Source organism: Pongo pygmaeus, chromosome 23, assembly GCF_028885625.2.
Source record: "Pongo pygmaeus isolate AG05252 chromosome 23, NHGRI_mPonPyg2-v2.0_pri, whole genome shotgun sequence".
NCBI classification, from domain to species: domain Eukaryota; kingdom Metazoa; phylum Chordata; class Mammalia; order Primates; family Hominidae; genus Pongo; species Pongo pygmaeus.
Window position 1 is genome coordinate 33,150,217 of NC_085931.1, and position 23,198 is coordinate 33,173,414.

The following is a 23,198-nucleotide window of genomic DNA, read 5'->3' on the forward strand; positions in this document are numbered from 1 at the left end:
CAGCCCACTGGGGTCGGGCAGCCTCACCCCAGTTCTGGAGACAAAGCCTGGGTCAGTGGTCTCCCAAGGGACTAAAACCCTTAGCTGCTCTCCTTGGTGGGGTGGAGCACAACATGTCCCTCCTTCCACAGTGCCACCCCCAGTACTACTGTGGTCCAGCCTCTCTCCATACCTCTCCATACCCCCAATTCAGCCTCTTCTTGCCCCCACTGGCTTTCCTAAGATGCGCGTCTGATCAGATCTGTCTCTTACTCAAAACCTTTCTGGTCCCTATTTGGTGATCTGCCTATTTTCCTGTTTTGTGACTTTGAATTATTAATCAGGTCACATTATCTCAGTTCCCCTGAAAGTTCCCTGAGGAGCTATCTCAGATGTGCTTCTGTTGCTGGGTCCAGGGACCCACAGCAGACCCTTCCTCTGGTGGCCATCATGGCAGGGGCAGGGCTGAGGTGTGTCAGTTGTCTGTTGTGTGTGTGAAATCAGAATACTGGAGTGAGAGTCTAGCCACCTCAGGGGGTTCTGTGAAGCTCAGGACAGTGACAGTGAGGACTTTCCAGTCCTTCAGATGACCCCTCTCCATAGACAGGTACAGAGCCTAAAGCCCCTGGCCCTATACCCAATATTGATACCAAACCAAGAAGTCAGTTACTTTCTGCTTCCCTCCTGGGAGGATGCCAGGAAGCACCAAAGGGCCCAGGTGGGGTGCAGCAGCATCTTTTCTGCATTCCTCTTGACTGTCAAAAATGAATTTTAGTCCTTTTTTCCTGGAAATAACATTTCTCTGTCTCTCTGTCTCTTCTTACAGAGGAATTCCCAATTATGAATTTAAACTTGGTAAGATAACTTTCATCAGAAATTCACGTCCCCTTGTCAAAAAGGTTGAAGAGGTGAGTGTATTTCATTGTATTTCCTTGGTTGGTAATGAGGAGATTTATTTGCTAGTGATGACTGAAGTTCTTGGCATTCTGAGTAGGGGTGTGCATTAGTCTGTTTCCAAGCTGCTGGTAAAGACATACCCGAGACTGGGCAATTTACAAAAGAAAGAGGTTTAATGGACTTACAGTTCACATGGCTGGGGAGGCCTCACAATCATGGCAGAAGTTAAGGAGGAGCAAGTCACATCTTATATGGATGGTAGCAGGCAGAGAAAAAGCTGGTGCAGGGAAACACCTCCTTATAAAACCATCAGATCTCATGAGACTTATTCACTATCACGATAACAGCACGGAAAAGACCCGCCCTCATGACTCAGTTACCTCCCAGCTGGTCCCTCCCACAACACATGGGAATTCAAGATGAGATTTGGGTGGGGCGCAGCCAAACCACATCAGGGTGTCTGTCATGTTTTCCCTTTCCTAGGGTCCCTCTGCTCCCTGATATCCTGTTTGTTTTCTGTAGAGCTGGTGTGGGGTGTGTGAAACAGAAGACTTGCAGCATGGGGGTTAGGAGCTCTGTCTTGCTCTAGAGCTGACTCCAGGCTCTGTTATCACGGAACTGTGTGCCCTGGGTGGGCTTCATCTTCCAACAGAGACCTTGAACTTCAAATATAGGCAGCACCTTCTAGCTGAGCAGGGTGGTGGGACAGAGGAAGGCAAGGGCTGAGCATCCTGTAGACATGGGCACTTTGTGGGAGTGTGGCCAGGCCCGGCAGCAACTGGAATGCAGTCACCTCTGTGTGATGAGGATTTCTACAACACCAGCGCTTCAGACCCATCGCTCTCCTGGTTCCTTTTCTCAAAGGATTGGACCCTTGAGGATCCAGGAGTAGGGCAGAGGGCAGATGTACTGAGCCACCCATTCAGGACCAGCTGCTACATGGGACCCATCCTGATTACTGAACTTTTCTCTCTAGCACTTGGGGTGGTTGGGGACAGAGACCACTGTGAAGTTTGCACACCTGGTCCTACTCACAACCACTTCTGGGCTCAATGTTCAAGTTGAAACAGCATTGGGCATTGGGACCTTTCAGGCTCAGAGGAGCAAACATAGTGGCCAGTCAGACCTCACCCTCCAGCTCCTCCTTCAGGCACCATCCAGGCTTCACCAGCTACAGGCTGCCTTTCTCACTAAAAGCCAGTGCCTGACTCAGACCTAAGACCTCAGCATGGGATGTCCCCCAGGCTGACTGTGACCTGACTGTTGCAAATTTACAGAAGGCAGGGGAGGCCAGTGGGCACAGCAGGCCTGTTTGACCATAAATATGTATTTAAGAAGTATATGTTTAAAGATGGGATTGAAGACATATTTAGCTCTACTCCATCCTGCAGCCCCACTAAGGCTGTGGCTAAAGGTCATGAGGTAAGAAAGACAGTGGAAGAGGAGGCAACTACAAGGCTTTGGAAGCCCCAGGTACCTTAGTAGACCATAGAAAGCCTAGAAGCAGTTATGTGTAGATTGTAGAATTCTCAAAAGGCACCTCTAGAAATGAGGGACTAAAGACAGAATTCTGTTACTAAGCAGTTAGAGCTGCATTACCCTCCCTCCCCGACCCCAGAAGGCTGGAGGCTCGACTCCAGTAGGTCTCTAGACTACTACCTCTGAAGTGAAGGCCACAGTCAGAAAGCTTCCCATTCTAACATCTAAATAATAGAGGATTTGTGGGAAGAACAGCCACAGAAACCAAAGGAGCAGAAATCATCAGGGAAGTAGTTTCCCCAAAGATGGGCACAAGTTTGCAGATTTGAAGGGCTCACTGAGTTCCAGCAAAATGAATGAAAATAGCCCCACTTTGAGGCAAAGAAAGATCCTAAAGCTTCTGGAGAGAGCACAGAGGTATCATCATGCATCAAGGACATCATCAGCCAAGCGCCATGGCTCACACCTGTAATCCCAACACTTTGGGAGGCTGATGGGGGAAGATCATCTGAGTCCAGGAGTTTGAGACCAGCCTGGGCAATATAGGGAGACCCTGTCTCTACAGAAAATTTTAAAAATTAGCCAAGCATGGCGGCACGCACCTGTAGTCCCAGCTACTTTGATGCTGAGTTGGGAGCATCACTTGAGCCTGGGAGGTGGAGGCTGCTGTGAGCTGACATCACACCACTGCACCCCAGCCTGGGTAACAGTAAGACCCTGTCTCCCAAAAAAAGGGACATCATCTTAGCAGGACACAGAGGAAACTAGAAGATAGTGGAGCAATATACTGAAAATTCTGAGGGGAAATTTTTTCCAATCTAAAATTCTGTACCAACTCTTATAAGCTGGATTGTGTCCCTCCGTTGTTTCTATGTTGAAGCCCTAACCCCCAGTAACTCAGATAGGGCCATTTAAAGAAGCAATTAAGTTAAAATAAGACCATTAGAGTTGGCCCTAATTCAATCTGGTGTCCTTTTAAGAAGAGGAAATTTGGACATAGGGCCATGTGAGGACACAGCAAGAAGGCAGCCATCTGCAAGCCAAGGAAAAGGGTGTCAGAGGAAACCAAACCTGCTGACACCTTGATCCTGCACTTCTAGCCTCCAAAACTATGAAGAATAAATTTCTGTTGTTTGAGCCACCCTATCTTTGGCATTTTATATGGCAGCCCTAGCAGACTAACATACCAACCAGCCTATCAATGAAATATGAGAGTAGAAAAAAGGAACTCACAAGAAGATAATCGTCATGCATCTTTTCTCAGGAAGCTCCTAGAAGGTGTCCCTCACTAAAATGAAGGAATAAGGTAGAAATAAGAAAGTCATAGAATCCAGGAAATAAGGAGCCCCCACTAACATGTACAGCACCTAGAGAAAGGCCAGTCCAGGTACGGCAAGGCGAAGGCCCAGGAGACACAGGTTTGTCAAAACAGATGAACTCCATGCAATGCAGGCTGTGACTGAATATATAGAGAAAGAAGCCAAACACAGCTATTGACACCAGGATAAATGGAAGGCTGTGTGGCAAAGGAAGACTAAATGCAGCTGTGACTCAGATTTACATGAATGTGACCACATAAATACTAAACGGTGCTCTATTGCAGGTATGACATGCTACAGTTAGTGGGGAGCCAGGTGCAGGGATGTGTGTTGAACATTCCAGAATCCTCTTCTTCCTAGGGAAAAGCTGAGATAATGCCTCAGACTGACTAGCAATAAAAGCATGTGAAAAAAAAAATATGTGCAGTTTTCAAAGGCTTGGGAAAAAACAATCCCTCTTTCTGCTGATGGAAGGATAGCTTAGTGGAATGTTTCTGAGGGCTGGTTGGTCTCTATATGTTAAAAGCATTAAAAGTATGTACACACTTTGACCCAGGAATTTGAGCTCTAAAAAAATATCAGAGCTGTGTGCAAATACATTAAGCTGCTTACCACAGCAGTGTCCACTGGTAGAAAACTGGCCTTCCTACATGATGGAATTCTTTTTTACAGAATTCAGTTCTGTAGCCTTGGGAGTATACTAAGTTTATTGGCATGAGACTTCAGAATTAAGTGGGAAAACAATTCTTTAAGCATGTACAGAAAAGTGACCTGAAATGTTGTTTTTGGGTGCTGAACTTACAGATTTTTTTTTTTTTTTTTTTTTTTTTTTTTTGAGGCAGGGTCTTGCTCTATTGCTCTGCCATCCAGGCTGGAGCAGTGGCACAATCATAGCTCACTATGGCCCTGGCTCAAACCATCCTCCCGTCTCAGCCTCCCAAGTAGCTGGGACCATAGGCACATACCACACCGAGCTATTTTTGGTAGAGATGGGATCTCACTATGTTGCCCAGCCTGGTCTTGAACTCCTGGGCTCAAGTGATCCTCCCACCTAGGCCTCCCAAAGTGCTGGGATTACAGGTGTCAGCTATCGTGTCCAGCCTGAGATATTTCTTATGAGTAATGTGGATGGTACGTGAGTCCATAGAGTAAGGCATTTATTGTAAACCTCCAGGGAGTTTCTGAAAATAGTATCTTCTCTTCACACCTAGGATGAAGCTGGAGGCAGATTCGTCGCTTTCTCTGGAGAAGGACAGTCGTTGCGTAAAAAGGGAAGAAAGCCCTAAGTGAGGACTGTTGGCTGATTGGAAAATAATAAAAGAATCATTTGCAACATCTTGGCTTTAGTTACTGGCACTGACAGGGACGAGCCTCATCAGAGAATACTCTGTTACTTAAGATTTATTTAGAGTTACCTAAGAATTATCAAGTTTGACTTGGAAGTGGAGCAGCAGGACTTTGTAGTTGTATGCTTGATTTGGGGAAAGACAAAGAGCTGTCCCTGAGGGCCTGTAGGTAGCTGCCTCCTCACCTCTTCACGCTTTCAGCTTGAGGGGGGCTCCCATTGCCTCAGCAGGAGCAATTCTGCATCCCTAATTCTGTCAAAACGTATGAAGGTGACTAAATTGTCTAACATGAAGTGTTCTTTCTTTTTCTTCATTTATCCTTTCTTTTCCTAGGTCAATTGCATAGGTGTCAGTCTTTGACCTAAAAAAAGGGTTTAAATAGACATGTGTTCTATAAATAGTGGCTGTCCCACTACCGTGGCTGCAATTTAAGTATTTGACAAAGAATGTTTCTATTTTTATTTTACATATTTTTTTCAAAAACACCACTCAGAAGAACCTGATCTGAATGAGTTTGCACTTTTATTCTCATTCCATATGGACATAACTGGCTCCTTAGTGAACCTGTTCATAGTGAAACAACTCCATGGAGAAGCAAACATGTGAACATTAGAATGAACAAATGCTAAAGAGATGTTCCTCTCTTTCCTTCTTCCCTACTCCCCCACTCCCAATTTTAATTTATTAAATCATCCAAGCTTCTGCTGGCCTGTATTTTTTATCAGTATTTATTTGGTCTTAGATCTTCACTTTCTATAACGTGAGATCTTTTGACATGCTAATCTGATTATTTTAAATTTGTTCCCATGAGCCACTGTGCCTGGCCCCATTGGGAATAATTCTAAGCCAAGAATTTCAAGTAAAAACAGGCAATAACTAAAGCCTAAATCTAAATGTTTGATTAGGTACTAACACAGACTGGTGGTTGGGCCTCTGACCATAACTGAAGGAAGGCCTGTTGGCAGGTGCTCCGTGTTCCATCTCACCATTAGAAAAGTGTCCCTCTGGGGCTTCTCCTGGAGAAAGTAGGAAGAAACAAGGCTGCCTGATCCCTAGGTGGCAATGGCTAAGCCCAGCAGGGTCCCCCATGAGCCAGGACTAACCCTGCTTCCAGGCATGGGGGTCCTGCCCTGGTCAGGGCCCCTCCAACACTCCAGAGAGGAGAGAATGGTGGCCCCAGGGTCTATCCACATGTCTTCAGTGAAGAGCGTCTATGAGTGTCATCATGTTCAGTACTTGGCCTGTGGCACAAACCATCATCACTGGAAATGGGCATGGTTTTGGAAGGCGTGAGCACTGTGGGGACTTACCTGACCCTCCACTGACAAAGTCTCAGTTTTACTAGCAGAGGGAGAAACCCTCCTTGGTGGGTAGACAGCTTTCATTTGCAGGATCACATCAGCTAACAGATTGTCACTTTATGCATAATGAAGAATGTTACAGTACCTCTGGCTCTGGGTTTTTGTCTTCACTAAGCAACACCTGCTGTGTATGCAGTGAAATGCCTGGTCCTTTGCTGGAGGCACACTCCCCTGCCTGGACCAGGATGGATTCCATTGCAGAGCCTTTTAATGACACAGTGGGGCCAGTTGGAGCACTGATCCTGGTCATTACTCCTGCACCCTGGCCTGCAGCCTTCCTCTCAGTGTTTTATTTGGGCTTGGTCCTTCAGTCAGCTGCCTCAACAGCAGGACCCCTGGTAAAACTGCAGCTTTCTGATCCACCTCCAGGGAGTCTGTCCCAGTGTCATTCCTGGGACTGGCCCAGCAGTCCCAGGATTTGTATCAGTGGACACTGAGGATTTGTTATCAGTGAAGTGGGAGAACCGCAGCATAGGTACTGCAGGGCGTTTCTGCAAGCCCACCAGCCTCCTCTTTACTTGCCTTTGTTGCCTCTTGTGCATTGCTCCTTTTTATAAACGTTCCAGCCAGGCATTGGCGCTCAGCCTATAATCCTAGCACTTTGGGAGGCCAAAGTTGAGAGGGTCGCTTGAGGCCAAACTAGCCTGGGTAACTTAGCAAGACCCCAACTTTACCAAAAAAAAAATTAAAAATTAGCCTGGTGAGGCGGTGCATGCTTGTGGTCCCAGCTGTTTGGAGTCCAGGAGTTTGAGGTTGCAGTGAGCCATGAACAAGCCACGCCACTGCACTAAGCCTGGGTGACACAGCAAGACCCTGTCTCGAAAAATGAATAAGGTAAATGTTACATGTCTCCCGCACCCTTAGAATAGAACTACAGACATCCAAGCCACTCCTACCCCGCTCACCCCTGCTACACACCGCCTCCATACCTTTGACCGGCCTATGGCTGTACTCGGATTGCATTCTCAGCCTCCACTTCAAGCCTGCGTTCCCTGGGGAGGTCATTCAACCCTAGATCCACCACATGTCATGCCCAACCAATCTCAGTTACTTTGCGAGTTCACCTCCATTCTGAGTGGACGCTCAAGCAAGACCGCCGGAGCTGCAGATCTGGGAGGTTCGCTGCACCACCTTGATGCTCAGTATGTACTTCTGAAAATAAACTGGATTGTTGAGATTTGAGAAAATCTCATAAAGCTGCTGAAAAGAACTGGCCAGAGCCGTGTGATTTTAGAGGCGCCTGACGTAAGGTAGCTGCACGGCCCAGGATGCCCGCCTGGCCCGGGGTGAATGGCGCTGTCGTCGCGGTAGCCGCGTAGGCTCCGCGCCAGGCCTCGCCTCGGACTTACCCTGCGACCCCGGCCCCCCGCGCGCGCCGCAGCCGCCCTCGGTTGCTATTGGTTGCTCGTCCTGTTTGTCGGCGCCTCTCGAAGAAGGGGGCGAAGACGTAATTGAATGTGTCGGTGCTCATTAGTTCTTCTGTCAGTCGATCACGAGGTGCCGTTTTCTTCATTCTTCATTGGCTGGCGGGCTGAGGGGCGGGCTTAGCGCGCCGGTCGCCCAGACATGGCAGACGGGAGCGGCTGGCAGGTGAGCGTGCTCGGTCGGAGCCGGGAACCACCGGGGTTTTCCGGAGGGAGGGAACGGGACAGGCTCGGGGCGTGGGGCGCGGCCGCCGGGCCCCGCTCAGGCGCCGCCTCTCGCCGCAGCCGCCGCGCCCTTGCGAGTCCTACCGCGCCGAGTGGAAGCTCTGCCGCAGCGCCAGGCACTTCCTACACCACTACTACGTCCACGGCGAGGGGCCGGCCTGCGAACAATGGCAGCGCGACCTGGCCAGCTGCCGCGACTGGGAAGAGCGCCGGAGCGCCGAGGCCCAGGTGCGCCGGGAGGGAACGGGGCGGCGCTTCGGAGCGCCTTGCAGGGCCCAGCTTTCCCCACCCCTCCACGCCCCAGGCCCCGCGACCCAGCCGGGGACTGTCGGGGTCCCTACACTCCTCACGCTTTCTTTCTTTTGAGAGATTGTGTAAATTAGCATATCAACAGGACTTTCAGAGGGCGTGAAAGACAACGAAGGAGACCAGCGAGGAGGGTGTAGAGTGGTTTAGAGAGAGAAGAGGGCAGCCGTCCAGTGTTAGGGTCATCAGCTGGCCTACGCAGGAGGTGATGTTGCTGAGTCCTGAGTGACCAGGAGCAAGCCTTCATCCAGCCCCGCTGGACACCGCTGAGAAACAGATAAGGCCTGGGTTCCTGAAGCAGAGGGTAGGTGGATGGTTGGAGAGCGGTATACCAGGGACCTGGCGGGCCTTGATACGGAGTTTAGAGTTTAGTCTAAAGTGTGCTGGGAAGCATAATTCGATTTATATCTTTAAAAGATCAGTCTGTTAGCAAAGTGTGGTGGCGTGCACCTGTGGTCCCAGCTACTTGGGAGGGTGAGGCGGGAGGATCGCCTAAGACCAGGAGTTCAAAGCTGCAGTGAGCTATGGTCACACCACTGCATACCAGCCTGGGCAACAGAGGGAGACCTGTCTCAGGGAAAAAAAAAAAAAAAAAAAAAAAAAAGGGTAAAAAAGTTCAATCTGTTTGCTAGGGTGTAGAGAATATATTACAGGAGCAGAGAGACCGATAACGAGGTGGTTCTAGTTGTTTTTTCGTCCAGCAAATATGTACCACGTTGGGTGCTCTTGGGGATGCACGAGTGATAAGAGTCTCTGCCCTCCTGGCACCTACACTGTAGTGTAGAATACAGTGCTACGGTGGACCCCTTGTGGGAGAGGAGATGGAGAGAAGCCAGCCGAAAGGTGCGAGGCTCATGGGGAGTGCCAAGGAATGAGAATCAATGGGACTGATCAACACTTCAACATTGTTAAGTGTATACAGTGATCTGAAAGAGATGAACTGATGTGGAAACCAGACTGCTGTATAAAAGAAAATGATGACTATTCCATAATACGTGAAAGTCAAAAAAAGTAAGAAAGCTGACAGCTTATATAGCAAGAGATTGATAACTTTAATGTATATATATGTGCGTGTGTGTGTATAAAGAGCTGTTATATATATATCAATAAGAAATATAGGGATTATTTCAGAATGGAAAAATGGCCAAAGGACACAAGCAATTCATTAAAAAAGAAAGCCAGCTGGGCATGGTGGTGGGCACCTGTAATCTCAGCACTTTGGGAGGCCAAGGCAAGGGGATCACATGAGCCCAGGAGCTTGAGACCAGCCATGGGCAACATGGTGAGACTCCATCTTTATGAAAATAATAAAAAAGGAAAAAAGCCTGGGCATGGTGGCTCACGCCTGTAATCCTAGCACTTTGGGAGGCCGAGGTGGGCAGATCACCTGAGGTCAGGAGTTCGAGACCAGCCTGGCAACGTGGCGAAACCCCATCTCTACTAAAAATACGAAAATTAGCCACGCATGGTGGCACACACCTGTAATCTCAGCTACTCGGGAGGTTGAAATAGGAGAATTGCTTGAACCTGGGAGGCGGAGGTTGCAATGAGCCGAGGTCGTGTCACTGCACTCCAGCCTGGGCAACAGAGTAAGACTCCCTCTCAAGAAAAAAAAAGAAAAAACCAAATGGCCAGGTGTCAGGTATATAAGTCTAAATGACAGTAACAGCAGAAAGTGGTAAGTGTTGATAGAGGTTTGAAGAATTCTGGGTAGTTGTGCAGTGTTGGTGGGGGTGTCGGGTGTTCTGATTATGTAAATGTCAGATACATACCTTTTGACCTTAAGTTTTACTTCTGGAACTTTATCCTAGGGAAGTAATTGGATAACAGTGTACAGTTAAAAGTTAAGAATGCTAATTATGTTTTTGGTACTGCAAAAGCTGAAAACAACCTAAATTTCACTAATAGACATTTGACCAAATAGCTTTTTCCACAAAGTGAAATACCAGATAGCCTTTGAAAAGAATGGTCAGTCATCTACCTGGGTATGGAAAAGTGCCTACAGTGTATTGTTTAGTGAAAAGAAAGCAGGAAGTAGAATAGCCAGCAGAAGATTATCCCATCTTTAGGGAAACATATGTTAGCTCTAAAATTTGGACCAAAAAAAGGTATCAGGGAAGCTGTTAACTGCCGCACTGGGAATGGACATTTGAGAATCTTTAATATTCTGTACTATGTTTCTGATAGCTTTTTAAACACGATCAAAATATTTTATTTGAGGCAATAGAGCTTGAACAAAGACAGACATGTAGACAGATTAAATTATCTGTAAAGAGGCTCACATAGCACCTGATACCTACCAAGGGCCCACAGCAAAGGTCACCCATGTTGTGATACACTGACTTGTGTCTGTATTGGGAGACAGTAGCCAAGAGAAGCTGATGGGTTAAGTGGCACTTGTGGCACCACTCAGGCGTGTGGTCTGTCCTCTGGACTCTTCCCACCCTTCCAGGATACCCAGGACATGTATTTCTTCCCCGTCTTCCTCCCTTCTCCCTAACACACTCCTCCCTGCAGCTCCCCACAGCTGCTCTCTCAGACTCTTCTCTCCTCTCCACTCAGCACCCCCAGGCTCACACTCAGCAGGTGAATATGTCCCAGACTCAAGGTCAACCAGAGCCATTGAGCCCTGAGGTCCAGGAGAAGATATTTAAAAATTCCTCAAATTATTATGACCTATTCTGTAGTTTTTCACAGTAGCTTGTGAGAAAAAAATGATCTCCATGTCTGTGCGCTAATATGGAAGAATCGCTAAGGTATAGTAGGTGGAAGCAGCTGTGCTGCAGAGTGGTGTGTACCATAGGCCCTGCCTGTCCATCTGTGTTTCAGAGGGTGATGAGAGGGGGGAGGTACAGGGGTCTTGAGGGTGCTCAGAGCCTGGGGAGTGACTAGAGTCTCATTTGCACAGCAATCCCTCTGTGAGAGCGAGCGGGCACGAGTCCGGGCTGCACGGAAGCACATCCTGGTGTGGGCCCCGAGGCAGAGCCCCCCTCCAGATTGGCATCTCCCTCTGCCACAGGAGAAGGACGAGTGACAAGCACCCCTGCCATTGGCCTGTGCAGCTTCCTCAGTCTGTTTCAAGTTGCTGTTGCACAGCCCTGGGGACTGTGACCAGCCTACACACTCTCTTGCTCACAGGAACATGGAGCAGGACGTTGCTAGCCCTACTTGCCCACCCCTCAGCTGCATGCAGGACACCCTGACACTGCGATGTTCTGCAGGACAATTGCACCGCTTTAGAGCTTCCAGGAGGCCAAGCATTATGGCAGGTACTTGTGAGCAGCCAGGTCAGGCTGGGCACAGTAGCATAGGAGATGGCAGTCCTGAGATCTAGGCTTCTCAGGTAAACTGAAGGGTAGCCCTGACCTGTGTGGACACACAGGTGGGTCATAATGAGGTAGCTAAACAGTTGTACCACTGTGAATGTCTTTCCTAGTCCTTGGGAAACTACCTGCCACGTCCCAGGTTTGGTGAACATTGTGAGTGCTCACACTCTGCTCCACTCGCTCAGTTCCACTGCACATGCAGGCAGGTGTGCCGAGCAGGCAGGGCTTGCTGGCCCCTCTGCACCAGCAGGCTTCACTTCTTAGGCTCCCAGGTTGGCCCGTGGAGACTCTGGTTTTTAAGAAATGCACACAGCTACAGAACACACAACCTTGCATAAAGAGGATTTGTGGACTCAGCTGAAGAAATCCAAGTCCAAGACATACAGAATTAAGGACTCCTTCCCTCAAAATTTCCCCTGGTGGTTAATGTATCAAAAGCCATTTCATCTGATTTCAAATAGAAGCTGAAAATTAAGTTCACGTTTGTTAGATTTTGTGTGTAACAGTGTTGTACCTGGACAGTTTTAGAAATTTGTATGCTTATTCTCTTGTGTTTTAAAATGTATGAACCACCAAAAACACTATTTCTTGAAGAGGTCTGTTTATTACTAAAGAATGGTTTCTCATCTTCTGGTGGCCCTGTTGTGTGATGCTGAGGGCTAGGCTGGGTCTGTGCCCAGCACCCTCCCTGCTCTCTTCCTGGACACAGGCAGCAAGTTGAATATCTTTTAATTTGTTCTTTGGGGCAGAATAATCTATCACTTCAGAAGGGTGTCCATTAAAGAACAGTATTTCCCTGCTTGAGTGTGTTTTCTCCTGTGCTCCCTAAGAGCCCCTGTCTGTGTCTGTGAACAGTGGGGCTGGGGGTGGGGGTTGTGCTCACGGGATCCCAAGAGCAGGAGCATCTAAAGAGGAGCCAGCGTTCCCGCATCATCAGGGAAGTATTGATGTGTCTAAGGCAACCAGGGTGCCTCCAGCATGGCTGTGGCTGGTTTAATAATGAGCATTTCCACCCAGTGAGGGAAGAGAGGAAGACTGCTAGAGATCTACAAGGTTTTTCTTACTCTTAAACACAGGGATGGGGCATCTGAATTTGCAGCCTGCTATAATCCCAGCACTTTGGGAGGCCGAGGCGGGTGGATCACTTGAGGTCAGGAGTTTGAGACCAGCCTGGCCAGCATAGTGAAACCCCATCTCTATTAAAAATACAAAAATTAGCTGGGCATGGTGGCACATGCCTGTGATCCCAGCTACTTGGGAAGCTGAGACAGGAGAATCGCTTGAACCCCAGAGGCAGAGGTTGCAGTGAGCTGAGATCGTGCCACTGTACTCCAGCCTGGGCAACGGAGTGAGACTCTGTCTCAAAAATAAAATAATAAAATGAATTTGCAGCCTGCATGTGATGCCTGGGATTGCAGCAGCTGCCTTCAGGTTCCTGGGGCGGAGCTGGAGAGTGCAGCAAAAGCCAGGGCATGCCAGCCAGCACCCCAGTCCATGAGGGGCCTCCCCTCAGTGCAGCCACGCTCCCTGCCACCTGCTTGTTTAGCAAGGTATGCAGTGTGCGGCTGCATGCTCTGTTAGGAAGCATTAAGTCCTGCCTCTGTAGTGTGACTATCATATTTTGCCTCCTTCACTACTCAAGTTCCACATCAACAGATAATCTCTCTGGACAGGATGTTCCTGCATTTGTTTCTGTGTCAATTCCTTCACAACATCTGAGTGTCCACATGTTGGACAGGGTTTGAGGCTTATAAGACCACAGTTTTGAAACAGACAAGTTGTCTTCAAAGAGTTTCTGTTGTAGTTTGCGTAAAAGACAGACATTAAACATCAATAGATAGGAATTTAAAATGGTGGCTGGATGTGGTGGCTCACAGCTGTTATCCCAGCACTTTGGGAGGCTGAGGTGGGAGGATTGCTTGAGCCCAGGAGTTCGAGACCAGCCTGGGCAATGTAACAAGACCCCATCTCTACAAAAAATAAATGAGCTATGCATGGTGGTGTGCATTTGTAGTTCCAGCTACTTGGGAGGCTGAGATAGGAGGATCGTTTGAGCCCAGGAGTTTGAGGCTGCAGTGAGCCATGATTGTGCCCCAGTGCACTTCAACCTGGGTGACAGTGATATCCTGTCTCAAAATAAATATAAAATGGTGGTAATTTCTGAAGCAGTTTGGTTAATTTTTTTTTATGGTGGTGGTATGAAGAAAACAAATACTGTAATAAGAGCAATATCTTTCAAACTTTTTGGACAGGTGCTAGATGTGGTGGCTCACACCTGTAATCTCAGCTACTTGGGAGGCTGAGGCAGAAGAATCACTTGAGGATAGGAGTTGGAGGTTGCAGTCAGCTATGATCGTGCCACTGCACTCCAGCCTGGGCAATAGAGCAAGACCCCGTCTCTAAATACATATTTTAAAAATAAAAATAAATGTTTTGGATAAAACCCCATATTAATAAGTATTTTACATTATTATCTGGCATAGACATATATAGCATATTATTGTTGAAATACAAAACTATGTATCCGTACTGTATGTGATATAGTGCCATTTTCACTAACTGCTGTACACACAGCAACTCAGATGAAACTCGAGGAAATTCTTCGGAGCAAAAACAGCCAATCTTGAAAACATACATGTAGCAGGATTCCATTTATGTAACATTGGTGAAATAATGTAATTATACAGATGGGAAACAGATTAAAGGTTACCAGGGGTTAGGTTAGGGATGGTGAGGGGGTGGTTCATACAAGGGAGTCCTGTGGTGTTGAAAACCATCTGTCAGCCTGACTGGTGGTTACACAGGGCTATACATGAAGATAAAATTGTGTAGAGTTAGGTACACAAAGGAGTACAGATGTAACTGGGGAAACTGAGTATGTTCTATAGACTGTACCAATGTCAATTTCTGGGTCCTGACGCTGTGTTGTAGTGTATAAGGTGTTAACATTGGGGGAGGCTGGGGCAAGGGTGCCCAGGACCTCCCTAGACAACCTCCTATGCAACCTCCTGTGAATCTATAATTACTTCAAAATAAAAAGTTGAAAATAAACTGTCGGCCATGACCTACTGAACTGATTTTACAACCTAACAGATGAAACCTACTGTTTTAAAAAGGCACTGCTATCAAGCACCTCTGCTGGATACTTACCTTGGGCGGGGAGGTGGGGAAGGCCTCAGTGTCTGAGCCCAGACCTGGGTGAAGAGGCTCAACTCCTATCAGGCAGAGAAAGAGACCCACAAAGGCAGAGGGACCTGACACCCTGTGTTGACCGGAGCGGGTGCTGTGAGCGGTGATCAGGAATCTGGGTATGAGATTCTCTGGGTGGCAGGTAGCCAAAGACCTGACCTGACCTGGTTCTAGAGACCTCTGGCTGCTGTGCAGAGAAGGGGTGGGGTGGTGAGATCGGTTGGCCACTGCAATAGAACAGGCAAAAACTGACGATGACGTGGACCTCAGAGGCAGCAGTGGAGGCCACGAAAAGTCGTTCCATTCAGCATTTGTATCAGGTGGGGCCAAAGGACTTAGAATCCTTAGGCAACATTTTTATCCAGGACTGATAAGAGTTTTAAAACGAAGTTTTTTTTTTTTTAAAAAAGCAGTAGTCCCAGCTACTTGGAAGGCTGAGGTAAGAGGATCGCCCAGGCTATGGAAAGGACAGTCTTTTCAACAAATGGTTGATGCCTGGAAACTGGATATCCAAGAGTGAAGTTGGACCCTTACCAAACGTCATATACAAAAGTTAACTCAAAATTGACCGAAATTCTAAGAGCTTAAAATTAAATATAGGGAGTATCTTCACAACGTTGGATTTGGTAGTAGTTTCTTGGATATGACACCAAAGTCATCAACATTAAAAAGAAAAAATAGATAAATTGGACTTCATGAAAATTAAAGGCACTAAATTTCACATCAAAAGACTATTGGCCGGGCATGGTGGCGCACTCCTGTACTCCCAGCACTATTGGAGGACGAGGTGGAAGGATCACTTGAGCCCAGGAGTTCAAGACCAGCCTGGGCAACATAGTAAAACCCTGCCTCCATTCCTTCTAGAAAAAAATTTTTAAAAAAACACACTATCAGGCCAGGCACCGTGGATCATGTCTGTAATCCCAGCATTTCGGGAGGCTGACATAAGGGGATTGCTTGAGGCCAGGAGTTCAAGACCAGCTTGGACAATATAGCAAGACCCCATCTCTACAAATTAAAAAAAAAAAAAAAAAAAAGGTAGCTGGGCGTGGTGGTGTCTGTCTGTAGTCCTAGCTACTCAGGAGGCTGAGGTAGGAGAATTGCTTGAGCCCAGGAGTTTGAGGTTACAGTGAGCTATGATTGCACTACTGCACTCTAGCCTGGGTGACAGAGCAAGACCCTATTTCTTAAAAAAAAGAAAAAAAAAAAAAAGACACATTGGCAGAATAAAAAGGCAATCCACAGAATGGGAGGAAATATTTGCAAATCGTATCTCTAATAAGAGATTAATAGAATTATAGAGAACTCCTAAAACTCAATGAGAAAAAAGTTCAAAAATGGGCAAGGGGCGGGGCACTGTGGCTTAGGCCTGTAATCCCAGCACTTTGGGAGGCTGAGGCGGGTGGATCACCTGAGGTCAGCAGTTCGAGACCAGCCTGGCCAACATGGTGAAACCCTGTCTCTACTAAAAATATAAATTAGCCAGGTGTGGTGGCATGCACCTGTAATCCCAGCTACCTGGGAGACTGAGGCAGGAGATTTGTTTGAACCCGGGAGGCAGAGGTTGCAGTGAGCCAAGATTACGCCACTGTACTCCAGCCTGAGTAACAACAGGGTGAGACTGTTTCAAAAAAAAAAAAAAAAGGCAAGGACTTGAATAGACATACAAATGGCCAAAAAGCACATAAAAAGATGCTCAACATCACTGACCATTAGGGAAATGCAAGTCAAAACCACAGTGAGATACCACCTCACACCCATTAGGATGGCTACTATTTAAAAAAAAAAAAAAAGTGTGGTAAGGATGTAGAAAAATTGGAACCTTGGCTGGGTGTGGTAGCTCACATATGTAATCCCAGCACTTTGGGAGGCCAAGGCGGGCAGATCACCTGAGGTGAGGAATTCAAGACCAGCCTGGCCAACATGGTGAAACCCCATCTTTACTAAAAATACAAAAAAAAAAAATTAGCTGGGCGTGGTAGCACACGCCTGTAGTCCCAGCTCGGCAGGCTGAGGCAGGAGAATTGCTTGAACTCGGGAGGTGGTGGTTGCAGTGAGCCAAGATCATGCCACTGCATTCCAGCCGAGGTGACAGAGTGAGACTCTGACTCCAAAAAAAAAAAAAAAAAGAAAAGAAAAGAAAAATTGGAATCCTTGGGCACTATTGGTGGGAATATATAATGTTACAGCAGCCATGGAAAGCCATGTGGCACTTCCTCAAAAAATTAAAAATAGAGTCACCATATGATCCAGCAGTTCCACTTCTGGGTGTATATCTAAAAGAAAGCACACTCTTGAGATACTTGTACTCCTGTGTTCATAGCAGCATTATTCACAATAGTAAAGATAGTAAAATGCGGAAGGTAACCCAAGTGTCCATCAACAGATGGATAAGGAAAATGTGGTGTACACATACAATGGAACACTAATTCAGCCATGAAAAGGAAATTTGACACGTGCTATATATAACACGGATGAACCTTGAGGATTATGCTCAGTGAAATAAGCCAGTTACAAAAAGACAAACACTATGATTCCACTTCTGTGAGGTACTTAAGAATAGTTAACATCACAGAAAAGGTTGAATGGTGGTTGCCAGGGGTTGGGGGAAGAGGGGAACAGGGGATTATGGTTTAATGGATAGAGTTGTTTTGCAATGAAGAGCTCTGGAGATGGACGGATGGTGGTAATGTTGTCTGATGGTATGAATGTCCTCAATACCACTGAGCCATACAGTTAGAAATGATGAAGATAGTAAAGTTTATGTGTATTTTACCACAATTTTTTTTTTTTTTTTTTTTGAGGGGGAGTTTCACTCTTCTTGTCCAGGCTGGAGTGCAGTGGCATGATCTCGGCTCACTACCTCCACTTCCCGGATTCAAGCAATTCTCCTTTCTCAGCCTCCCGAGTAGCTGGGATTACAGGCATGTGCCACTACACCTAGCTAATTTTCTATTTTTAGTAGAGACGGGGTTTCACCATGTTGGTCAGGCTGGTCTCGAACTCCTGACCTCAGATGATCTGCCCACCTAGGCCTCCCAAAGTGCTGGGATTACAGGCGTGAGCCATGGTGCCTGGCCACCACAATTTTTAAAAAAGGGAAAAAAGTGAACCACACGCTAGGAAGACAACCTAACTTCTTATTCCAATGAAATGTTTCCCTGGTTTACCTGCACTAAGGTGGTAAAAAAAACACAAAAATCCTTTCTGAGGTTGTGATCCAAGCCACTGGGGAAAATGGCTCTATTCGTACACTGGGCCTGTACTGTGACAGGCTGAATTGTGTCCCCTACAGTTCCTATGTTGAAGTCCTACCCATACGACCCTCCCACTCCCCCCAACCCCATACTTCAGAATGTGACTGTATTTGGAGGTATTTGGAGGTAGCATCGTTAAAGAGATAATTAAGTTATAATGAGGTCATTAGGTGGACCCTATTCCAGTATAACTGGTGTCTATAAAAAATTAGGAAACAGATTGGGACGACCATGTGAGGGAAAAGGCGGCCATCTGCAAGCTAAGGAGAAAGACTCAGAAAACAAGCCTGCTGGTACCTTGATCTCAGGAGTTCTAGCCCCCAGAATTGTGAGAAAATAAATTTCTGTTGTTTAAGCCACCCAGTCTATGGTAATTTGTAATGGCAGCCTGAGCAGACTAACACATTCACATTCTAGACTAAGCACTTGAGACAGAGTCCGCTGCCCCAGCCGGGCCTCACACCGTCTTGGGGGCCACAGCATCTTTATTAACTACTATGTCCCTGGCCTGCTCCACGCTCTTCTGCCTCCCCCTAACCCCAGCTGAAAACACAAAGGTGGCTCCTCGGTCTTTCCCATCAGGAAGGCCCTGCTTCTCCGCATGCCTTTCCAGCTGGCAACTTCCTTTCCCACCACTCCTCTGTTACTTTGACTCCTGTTAGTATTTTCACTATACCCTTGGGATCTTCTTTTTACACATTTTTGTTTTCCCATTTGAGGGCAGCAGTTGATGTCTTTGTCATCTTCTTCCCATTACCTGGAGAAGGGCAGCATCTGTCACCTCCATCCATCTTAGGTGAATAAACTTTTTTTTTTTTTCTTTGAGATGTAGTCTCGCTCTTTCACCCAGGCTGGAGTGCAGTGGTGTGATCTCGGCTCACTGCAAGCTTCACCTCCCAGGTTCACACCTTTCTCCTGCCTCAGCCTCTTGAGTAGCTGGGACTACAGGCGCCCGCCACCATGCCCAGCTAATTTTTTTTGTATTTTTAGTAGAGATGGGGTTTCACTGTGTTAGCTAGGATGGTCTCGATCTCCTGACCTCATTTCGTGATCCGCCCGCCTTGGCCTCCCAAAGTACCAGGATTATAGGCGTGAGCCACTGAGCCCGGCCTGGTGAATTAATTTTAATTCTGGCTGGGCGTGGTGGCTGACGCCTATAATCCCAGTGCTTTGGGAGGCCAAGGTAGGCGGATCACTTGAGGTCAGGAGTTCGAGACCAGCCTGGCCAACATGGCAAAACTCTGTCTCCTAAAAATACAAAAATTAGCCATGCGTGGTGGCGCACACTTGTAATCCCAGATACTCAGGAGGCTGACACAGGAGAATCGCCTGAACCAGAGAGACAGAGTTTGCAGTGAGCTGAGACTGCGTCACTGCACTCCAGCCTGGGCAACAGAGGGAGACTCTGTCTCAAAAGAAAAAAAAAAATTCTAACACAAGACAAAGGAGCATTTTGATTAAACCAGTATTTATTAACAGTATGCCTGCTTCTGTGGAAAGCAGACTTGAACCTTGGTCATTCCTACTCTCAGGGGCAGCATGTTAAGGATAGCAGCCTGCAAGTCTATCTCTTAAACTCCATTTGTGTGTACACCTTGGTGATGTCATTGTACCTGCCTTCAGGGGGCTGGTAGTTAGGAATCGGTGGTGTGTAATGTGGCCCTTCCTTCTCAAAGGGGAACAGGTTAGGATCCCGCTTGATGGCCTCAGCATGGAGTTTCGGGGACTCCAGTCGCAGTTCCTCCAGAGCTTCCTGCTGGGCTTCTAGCATAGCCCTGATGGTGTCCCTCTCCATCTTATGCTCTTGCTGCTTGTACAAAGACCACTTCTTCAGAAGCAGAGCTCTCCTCTCAGTCTCCTCAAAGGTGAGCTCCACCTGAGGCCGCTCTCTGCAAAGAAGCTAAGGGTTACCAACCTCACTGGCATGTAAGTCTGTGACTGCAACTGACACAAGTATTCCCATTGCCAGACAGACAGGACTTAGGAGATAAAACAAGTTTGGGACAAATTAAGAAATGGAATGTTGTATGTGGCTGCAGCTGCAACTGATGCTTGGAACCAAGGTCATTTGCTTTCTGTGAGAAGAACAGATGATCTGAGGAGACTGGTAGCACTTCCTCTGCCCAAGCAAATACTCCCTTGGGTGAGAGATGACTTTAACACCTGCCCTTTTATAGATGGTGCACACTGCTCACAAAACGGCAGCAGGAGCTGTTAACACTGCACACAGTAGAATCCCAACAAATACCAACTAAAGGTATCTGCATGATAAAACAGGAGGCCAAGGGTTTTCTACTGTTAGGATGAGGCAAGGGCTTCAGACTCCAGGCCCAAGGGATCAGAAACAGCCAAGACTCCTCACGCATGACAGCAACAACATGAACTCCAGAGCAGTGATTAAGCATCTGGATTATTAGACGTCTTAGGTTCTTTCCCACCCAGAGCCATTCGAGAGTACCACCAAAGGATGCTTTCTCCTGCTTCCAAAAGGAGCAAGGACTCATTAGGGCCAAGTCAGCTCAAGCCTACTGACCAATGACTATCACAGGTGTGAACTACAGACACAACTACCTGAAGTTGATATTACACCTTTGTCCTGAGGACTTCATCCCTAGAGAAGGATCCTTACCTTGCTTTATCCAAGAACTTTAGAGGGGTAATAAAATCTTCAATAGGAATTAGCTCTTGAGCAGCCTTTTCCAGTTTTCGGATCTTCCTTTTCAAGCGCTCCTTTGCTTCTTGGTCTTTTTTAGGATCTACCTTCTTCTTCTTTCGAAGAGGTTCTGATCTAATAGATAAAGCAAATATTAAACATTTTCCTCTTTGGTCTCATGAACCTACTGAGAGACAAGATGGTAAGTACCCCATATTGACCTCTCCACTGGGGGAAGGAGCTGTGCATGACTTAACTCATGAGCTCAGCGTGGTGAGGAGGTACTCCACCCCACAGTACTTTTGAGAACTGTGTGGGTGCCATCAATTACAAGAAACAGTACAAAAGCAGCCGGGTGCAGTGGCTCAGGCCTGTAATCCCAGCACTTTGGGAGGCAAAGGCGGGCAGATTGCCCAAGGTCAGGAGTTCGAGACCAGCCTGGCCAACGTGGCGAAACCCTGTCTCTACTAAAAATACAAAAATTAGCCGGGTGTGGTGGTGCGCACCTGTAATCCCAGCTTCTCGGGAAGCTGAGGCAGGAGAATCACTTGAGCCTGGGAGGCAGAGGTTGCAGTGGGACGAGATCGTGCCACTGCACTCCAGCTTGGGTAACAGAGCGAGACTCTGTCTCAAAAAAAAAAAAAAAAAAGTACAAAAGCAACAAGAAGCATCAGGGTATAAAATCAGGGGAAGTGTTCCTCTTTACTGCTGGGATTCAGGTGTGCCTTGGGATTACACTCAAAAGTGAAAATACCAAACTGTTAGATTAGAAGCTCATTACTATTAAAATTGATTTGTGGACTGGGTGCGGTGGCTCAGGCCTGTAATCCCAGCACTTTGGGGGGCTGAGGTAGGTGGATCACCTGAGATCAGGAGTTCGAGACCAGCCTGACCAACATGGTGAAACCCAGTCTCTACTAAAAATACAAAAATTAGCCGGGCATGGTGGTGGGCGCCTGTAATCCCAGCTACTTGGGAGGCTGAGGCAGGAGAATTATTAGTTGAACCCAGGAGGCGAAGGCTGCAGTGATCCGAGGTCACACCACTGCACTCCAGCCTGGGTGACACAGTGAGACTCCATCTCAAAAAAAAAAAAAGAAAAATCAAATCCTTTACCATCAAGATTGACTGAATCAAGTATCTACAAAGAGTCGAGAGTGCCAGATGGAAATACCTTTAATACTTGCATCTTCTCCACACTCTCCAGGGCCTCAGAATGGGCAGGGAAGAGGAAGGCTCATGGACAAACAGAAACTTAAGCTGTGTCCTTTAAAACACACAGGAATCCCTTCAAGGAGAATACTTAAACTGCTCAAATTTTAAAAATTACAAACATCAATCTATGGTTTGGAAAATGTTGGAAAAACAGAAAAGCATCGGCCTAAATTTAACTGAGAAACTTTGTAGGCTGTTCATTTTGCAAACCACACATCCAGGATTCTTGCTTTGTTCTCTACACATCGACTGACACCTATACCCCCAGAGGTCAGGCCCTCGGTTGAGTTTTACCTCATGGGAATGAGTTCCCAGAAAGACAACAATGACGCTCGCTGGTGAGTCTCTCTAATCTGCGTCTGCCAAGTTCCCAGAAGCCTGAAAGATACAAGACTATGTATAAATATCTGCTTCTCGAGGCCAGGCGCGGTTGCTCACGTCTGTAATCCCAGCACTTTGGGAGGCTGAGGCGGGTGGATCGCGAGGTCAGGAGTTCAAGACCAGCCTGGCCAACATGGTGAAACCCCCGTCTCTACTAAAAATACAAAAATTAGCCGGGCGTGGTGTTGGGCGCCTGTAATCCGAGCTACTCTGGAGGCCGGGGCAGAACTGCTTGAACCCGGGAGGCAGAGGTTGCAGTAAGCCGAAATCGCGGCACTGCACTCCAGCCTGGGCGACAGAGCGAGACTCTGTCTCAAATAAATAAATAAATATCTGATTCTCTCCCACTTCACAGGAAAATAAAAAATTACAATGCTCCCGAACCCGGGGCACTTCTAACTACTTGATGTGACAGCAAGGTCAACGTGGGAGACTTTGCAAAATCTTTCGTTCACACCACAGAAGACTTGAGCAGGACCCCTGCTCGCCAGGGTGCTCAGATTTTCATGCATAAGAGTCACGATCAGATGGCTCATCCCTGAGCTATTCGTGGACTGGGAGGCGAGCAGGGAGGACAGGCGAGTCCTGGCGGACAGGCGCGAAGACCCCGTACGCGCCCTGGGCACTCCGCTATCCCGCCAGGGTCCACACTCACCCGCTAGTCGAGCGCAGGGATAGCGAGATACCTCGCAGCACGGAGGCCGTCATGGCTACCCTCGCCGCTTCCGGGCGTGCGCCCCTCCGCAGTCCGGCCCGCGGTGCCCCCTGCTGAGGTCCGGCCGACCGGCCGCCCAGCGCTCAGGCGTTCCGGCTGCGGGGGCTGGGAAGCGCCTGTCCCCGC

At 47.6% G+C, this 23,198-nt stretch overlaps 3 protein-coding genes and 1 long non-coding RNA gene across 9 annotated transcripts in view; 2 read left to right on the forward strand and 2 right to left on the reverse strand.

The window, feature by feature from the left end:
- Positions 1-5,009, forward strand: part of UFD1 (ubiquitin recognition factor in ER associated degradation 1) — a 29,102-nt gene extending 24,093 nt beyond the window's left edge. For 2 of the 3 annotated variants that reach the window (XM_063662849.1, XM_054469254.2), the window contains 2 exons: positions 806-887; positions 4,886-5,009. In XM_063662849.1, the coding sequence (XP_063518919.1) occupies positions 806-887; positions 4,886-4,960 (157 nt within the window). In that variant the 3' untranslated portion in view covers positions 4,961-5,009. Of the gene's footprint in view, positions 1-805; positions 2,824-4,729 lie in introns of all 3 variants that reach the window. The other variant, XR_010125883.1, reaches the window with a different exon arrangement.
- LOC134739265 (uncharacterized) lies at positions 1,868-8,163 on the reverse strand. Its single transcript, XR_010125885.1, has 2 exons — positions 7,311-8,163; positions 1,868-7,194 (listed from the first exon to the last, which is right to left on the reverse strand). It is a non-coding gene; the product is annotated as an uncharacterized LOC134739265 (long non-coding RNA).
- Positions 7,359-14,713, forward strand: C23H22orf39 (chromosome 23 C22orf39 homolog). Of its 4 annotated transcripts, none has more exons than XR_010125884.1 (3): positions 7,359-7,971; positions 8,091-8,640; positions 9,116-9,347. XR_010125884.1 is itself a non-coding variant. In XM_063662853.1 (3 exons), the coding sequence occupies exons 1-3, from the start codon at positions 7,948-7,950 to the stop codon at positions 9,209-9,211; spliced, it is 288 nt and encodes a 95-aa protein (XP_063518923.1). In that variant the 5' UTR covers positions 7,359-7,947; the 3' UTR covers positions 9,212-9,347. The 4 variants fall into 4 exon arrangements, 3 of the variants coding, with proteins under 3 accessions (XP_063518923.1, XP_063518922.1, XP_054325232.2); XM_063662853.1 differs by having other exon boundaries at positions 8,091-8,258; XM_054469257.2 differs by lacking the exon at positions 9,116-9,347 and adding an exon at positions 11,245-14,713 and having other exon boundaries at positions 7,402-7,971; positions 8,091-8,258.
- Positions 14,714-19,559: 4,846 nt separating this feature from the next.
- On the reverse strand, positions 19,560-23,186 carry MRPL40 (mitochondrial ribosomal protein L40). Its single transcript, XM_054469256.2, has 4 exons — positions 23,013-23,186; positions 22,271-22,354; positions 20,738-20,896; positions 19,560-19,997 (listed from the first exon to the last, which is right to left on the reverse strand). Exons 1-4 carry the CDS (start codon positions 23,063-23,065, stop codon positions 19,673-19,675), a joined length of 621 nt encoding a protein of 206 aa, XP_054325231.1. The 5' UTR covers positions 23,066-23,186; the 3' UTR covers positions 19,560-19,672.
- Between the last annotated feature and the right edge of the window lie 12 nt (positions 23,187-23,198).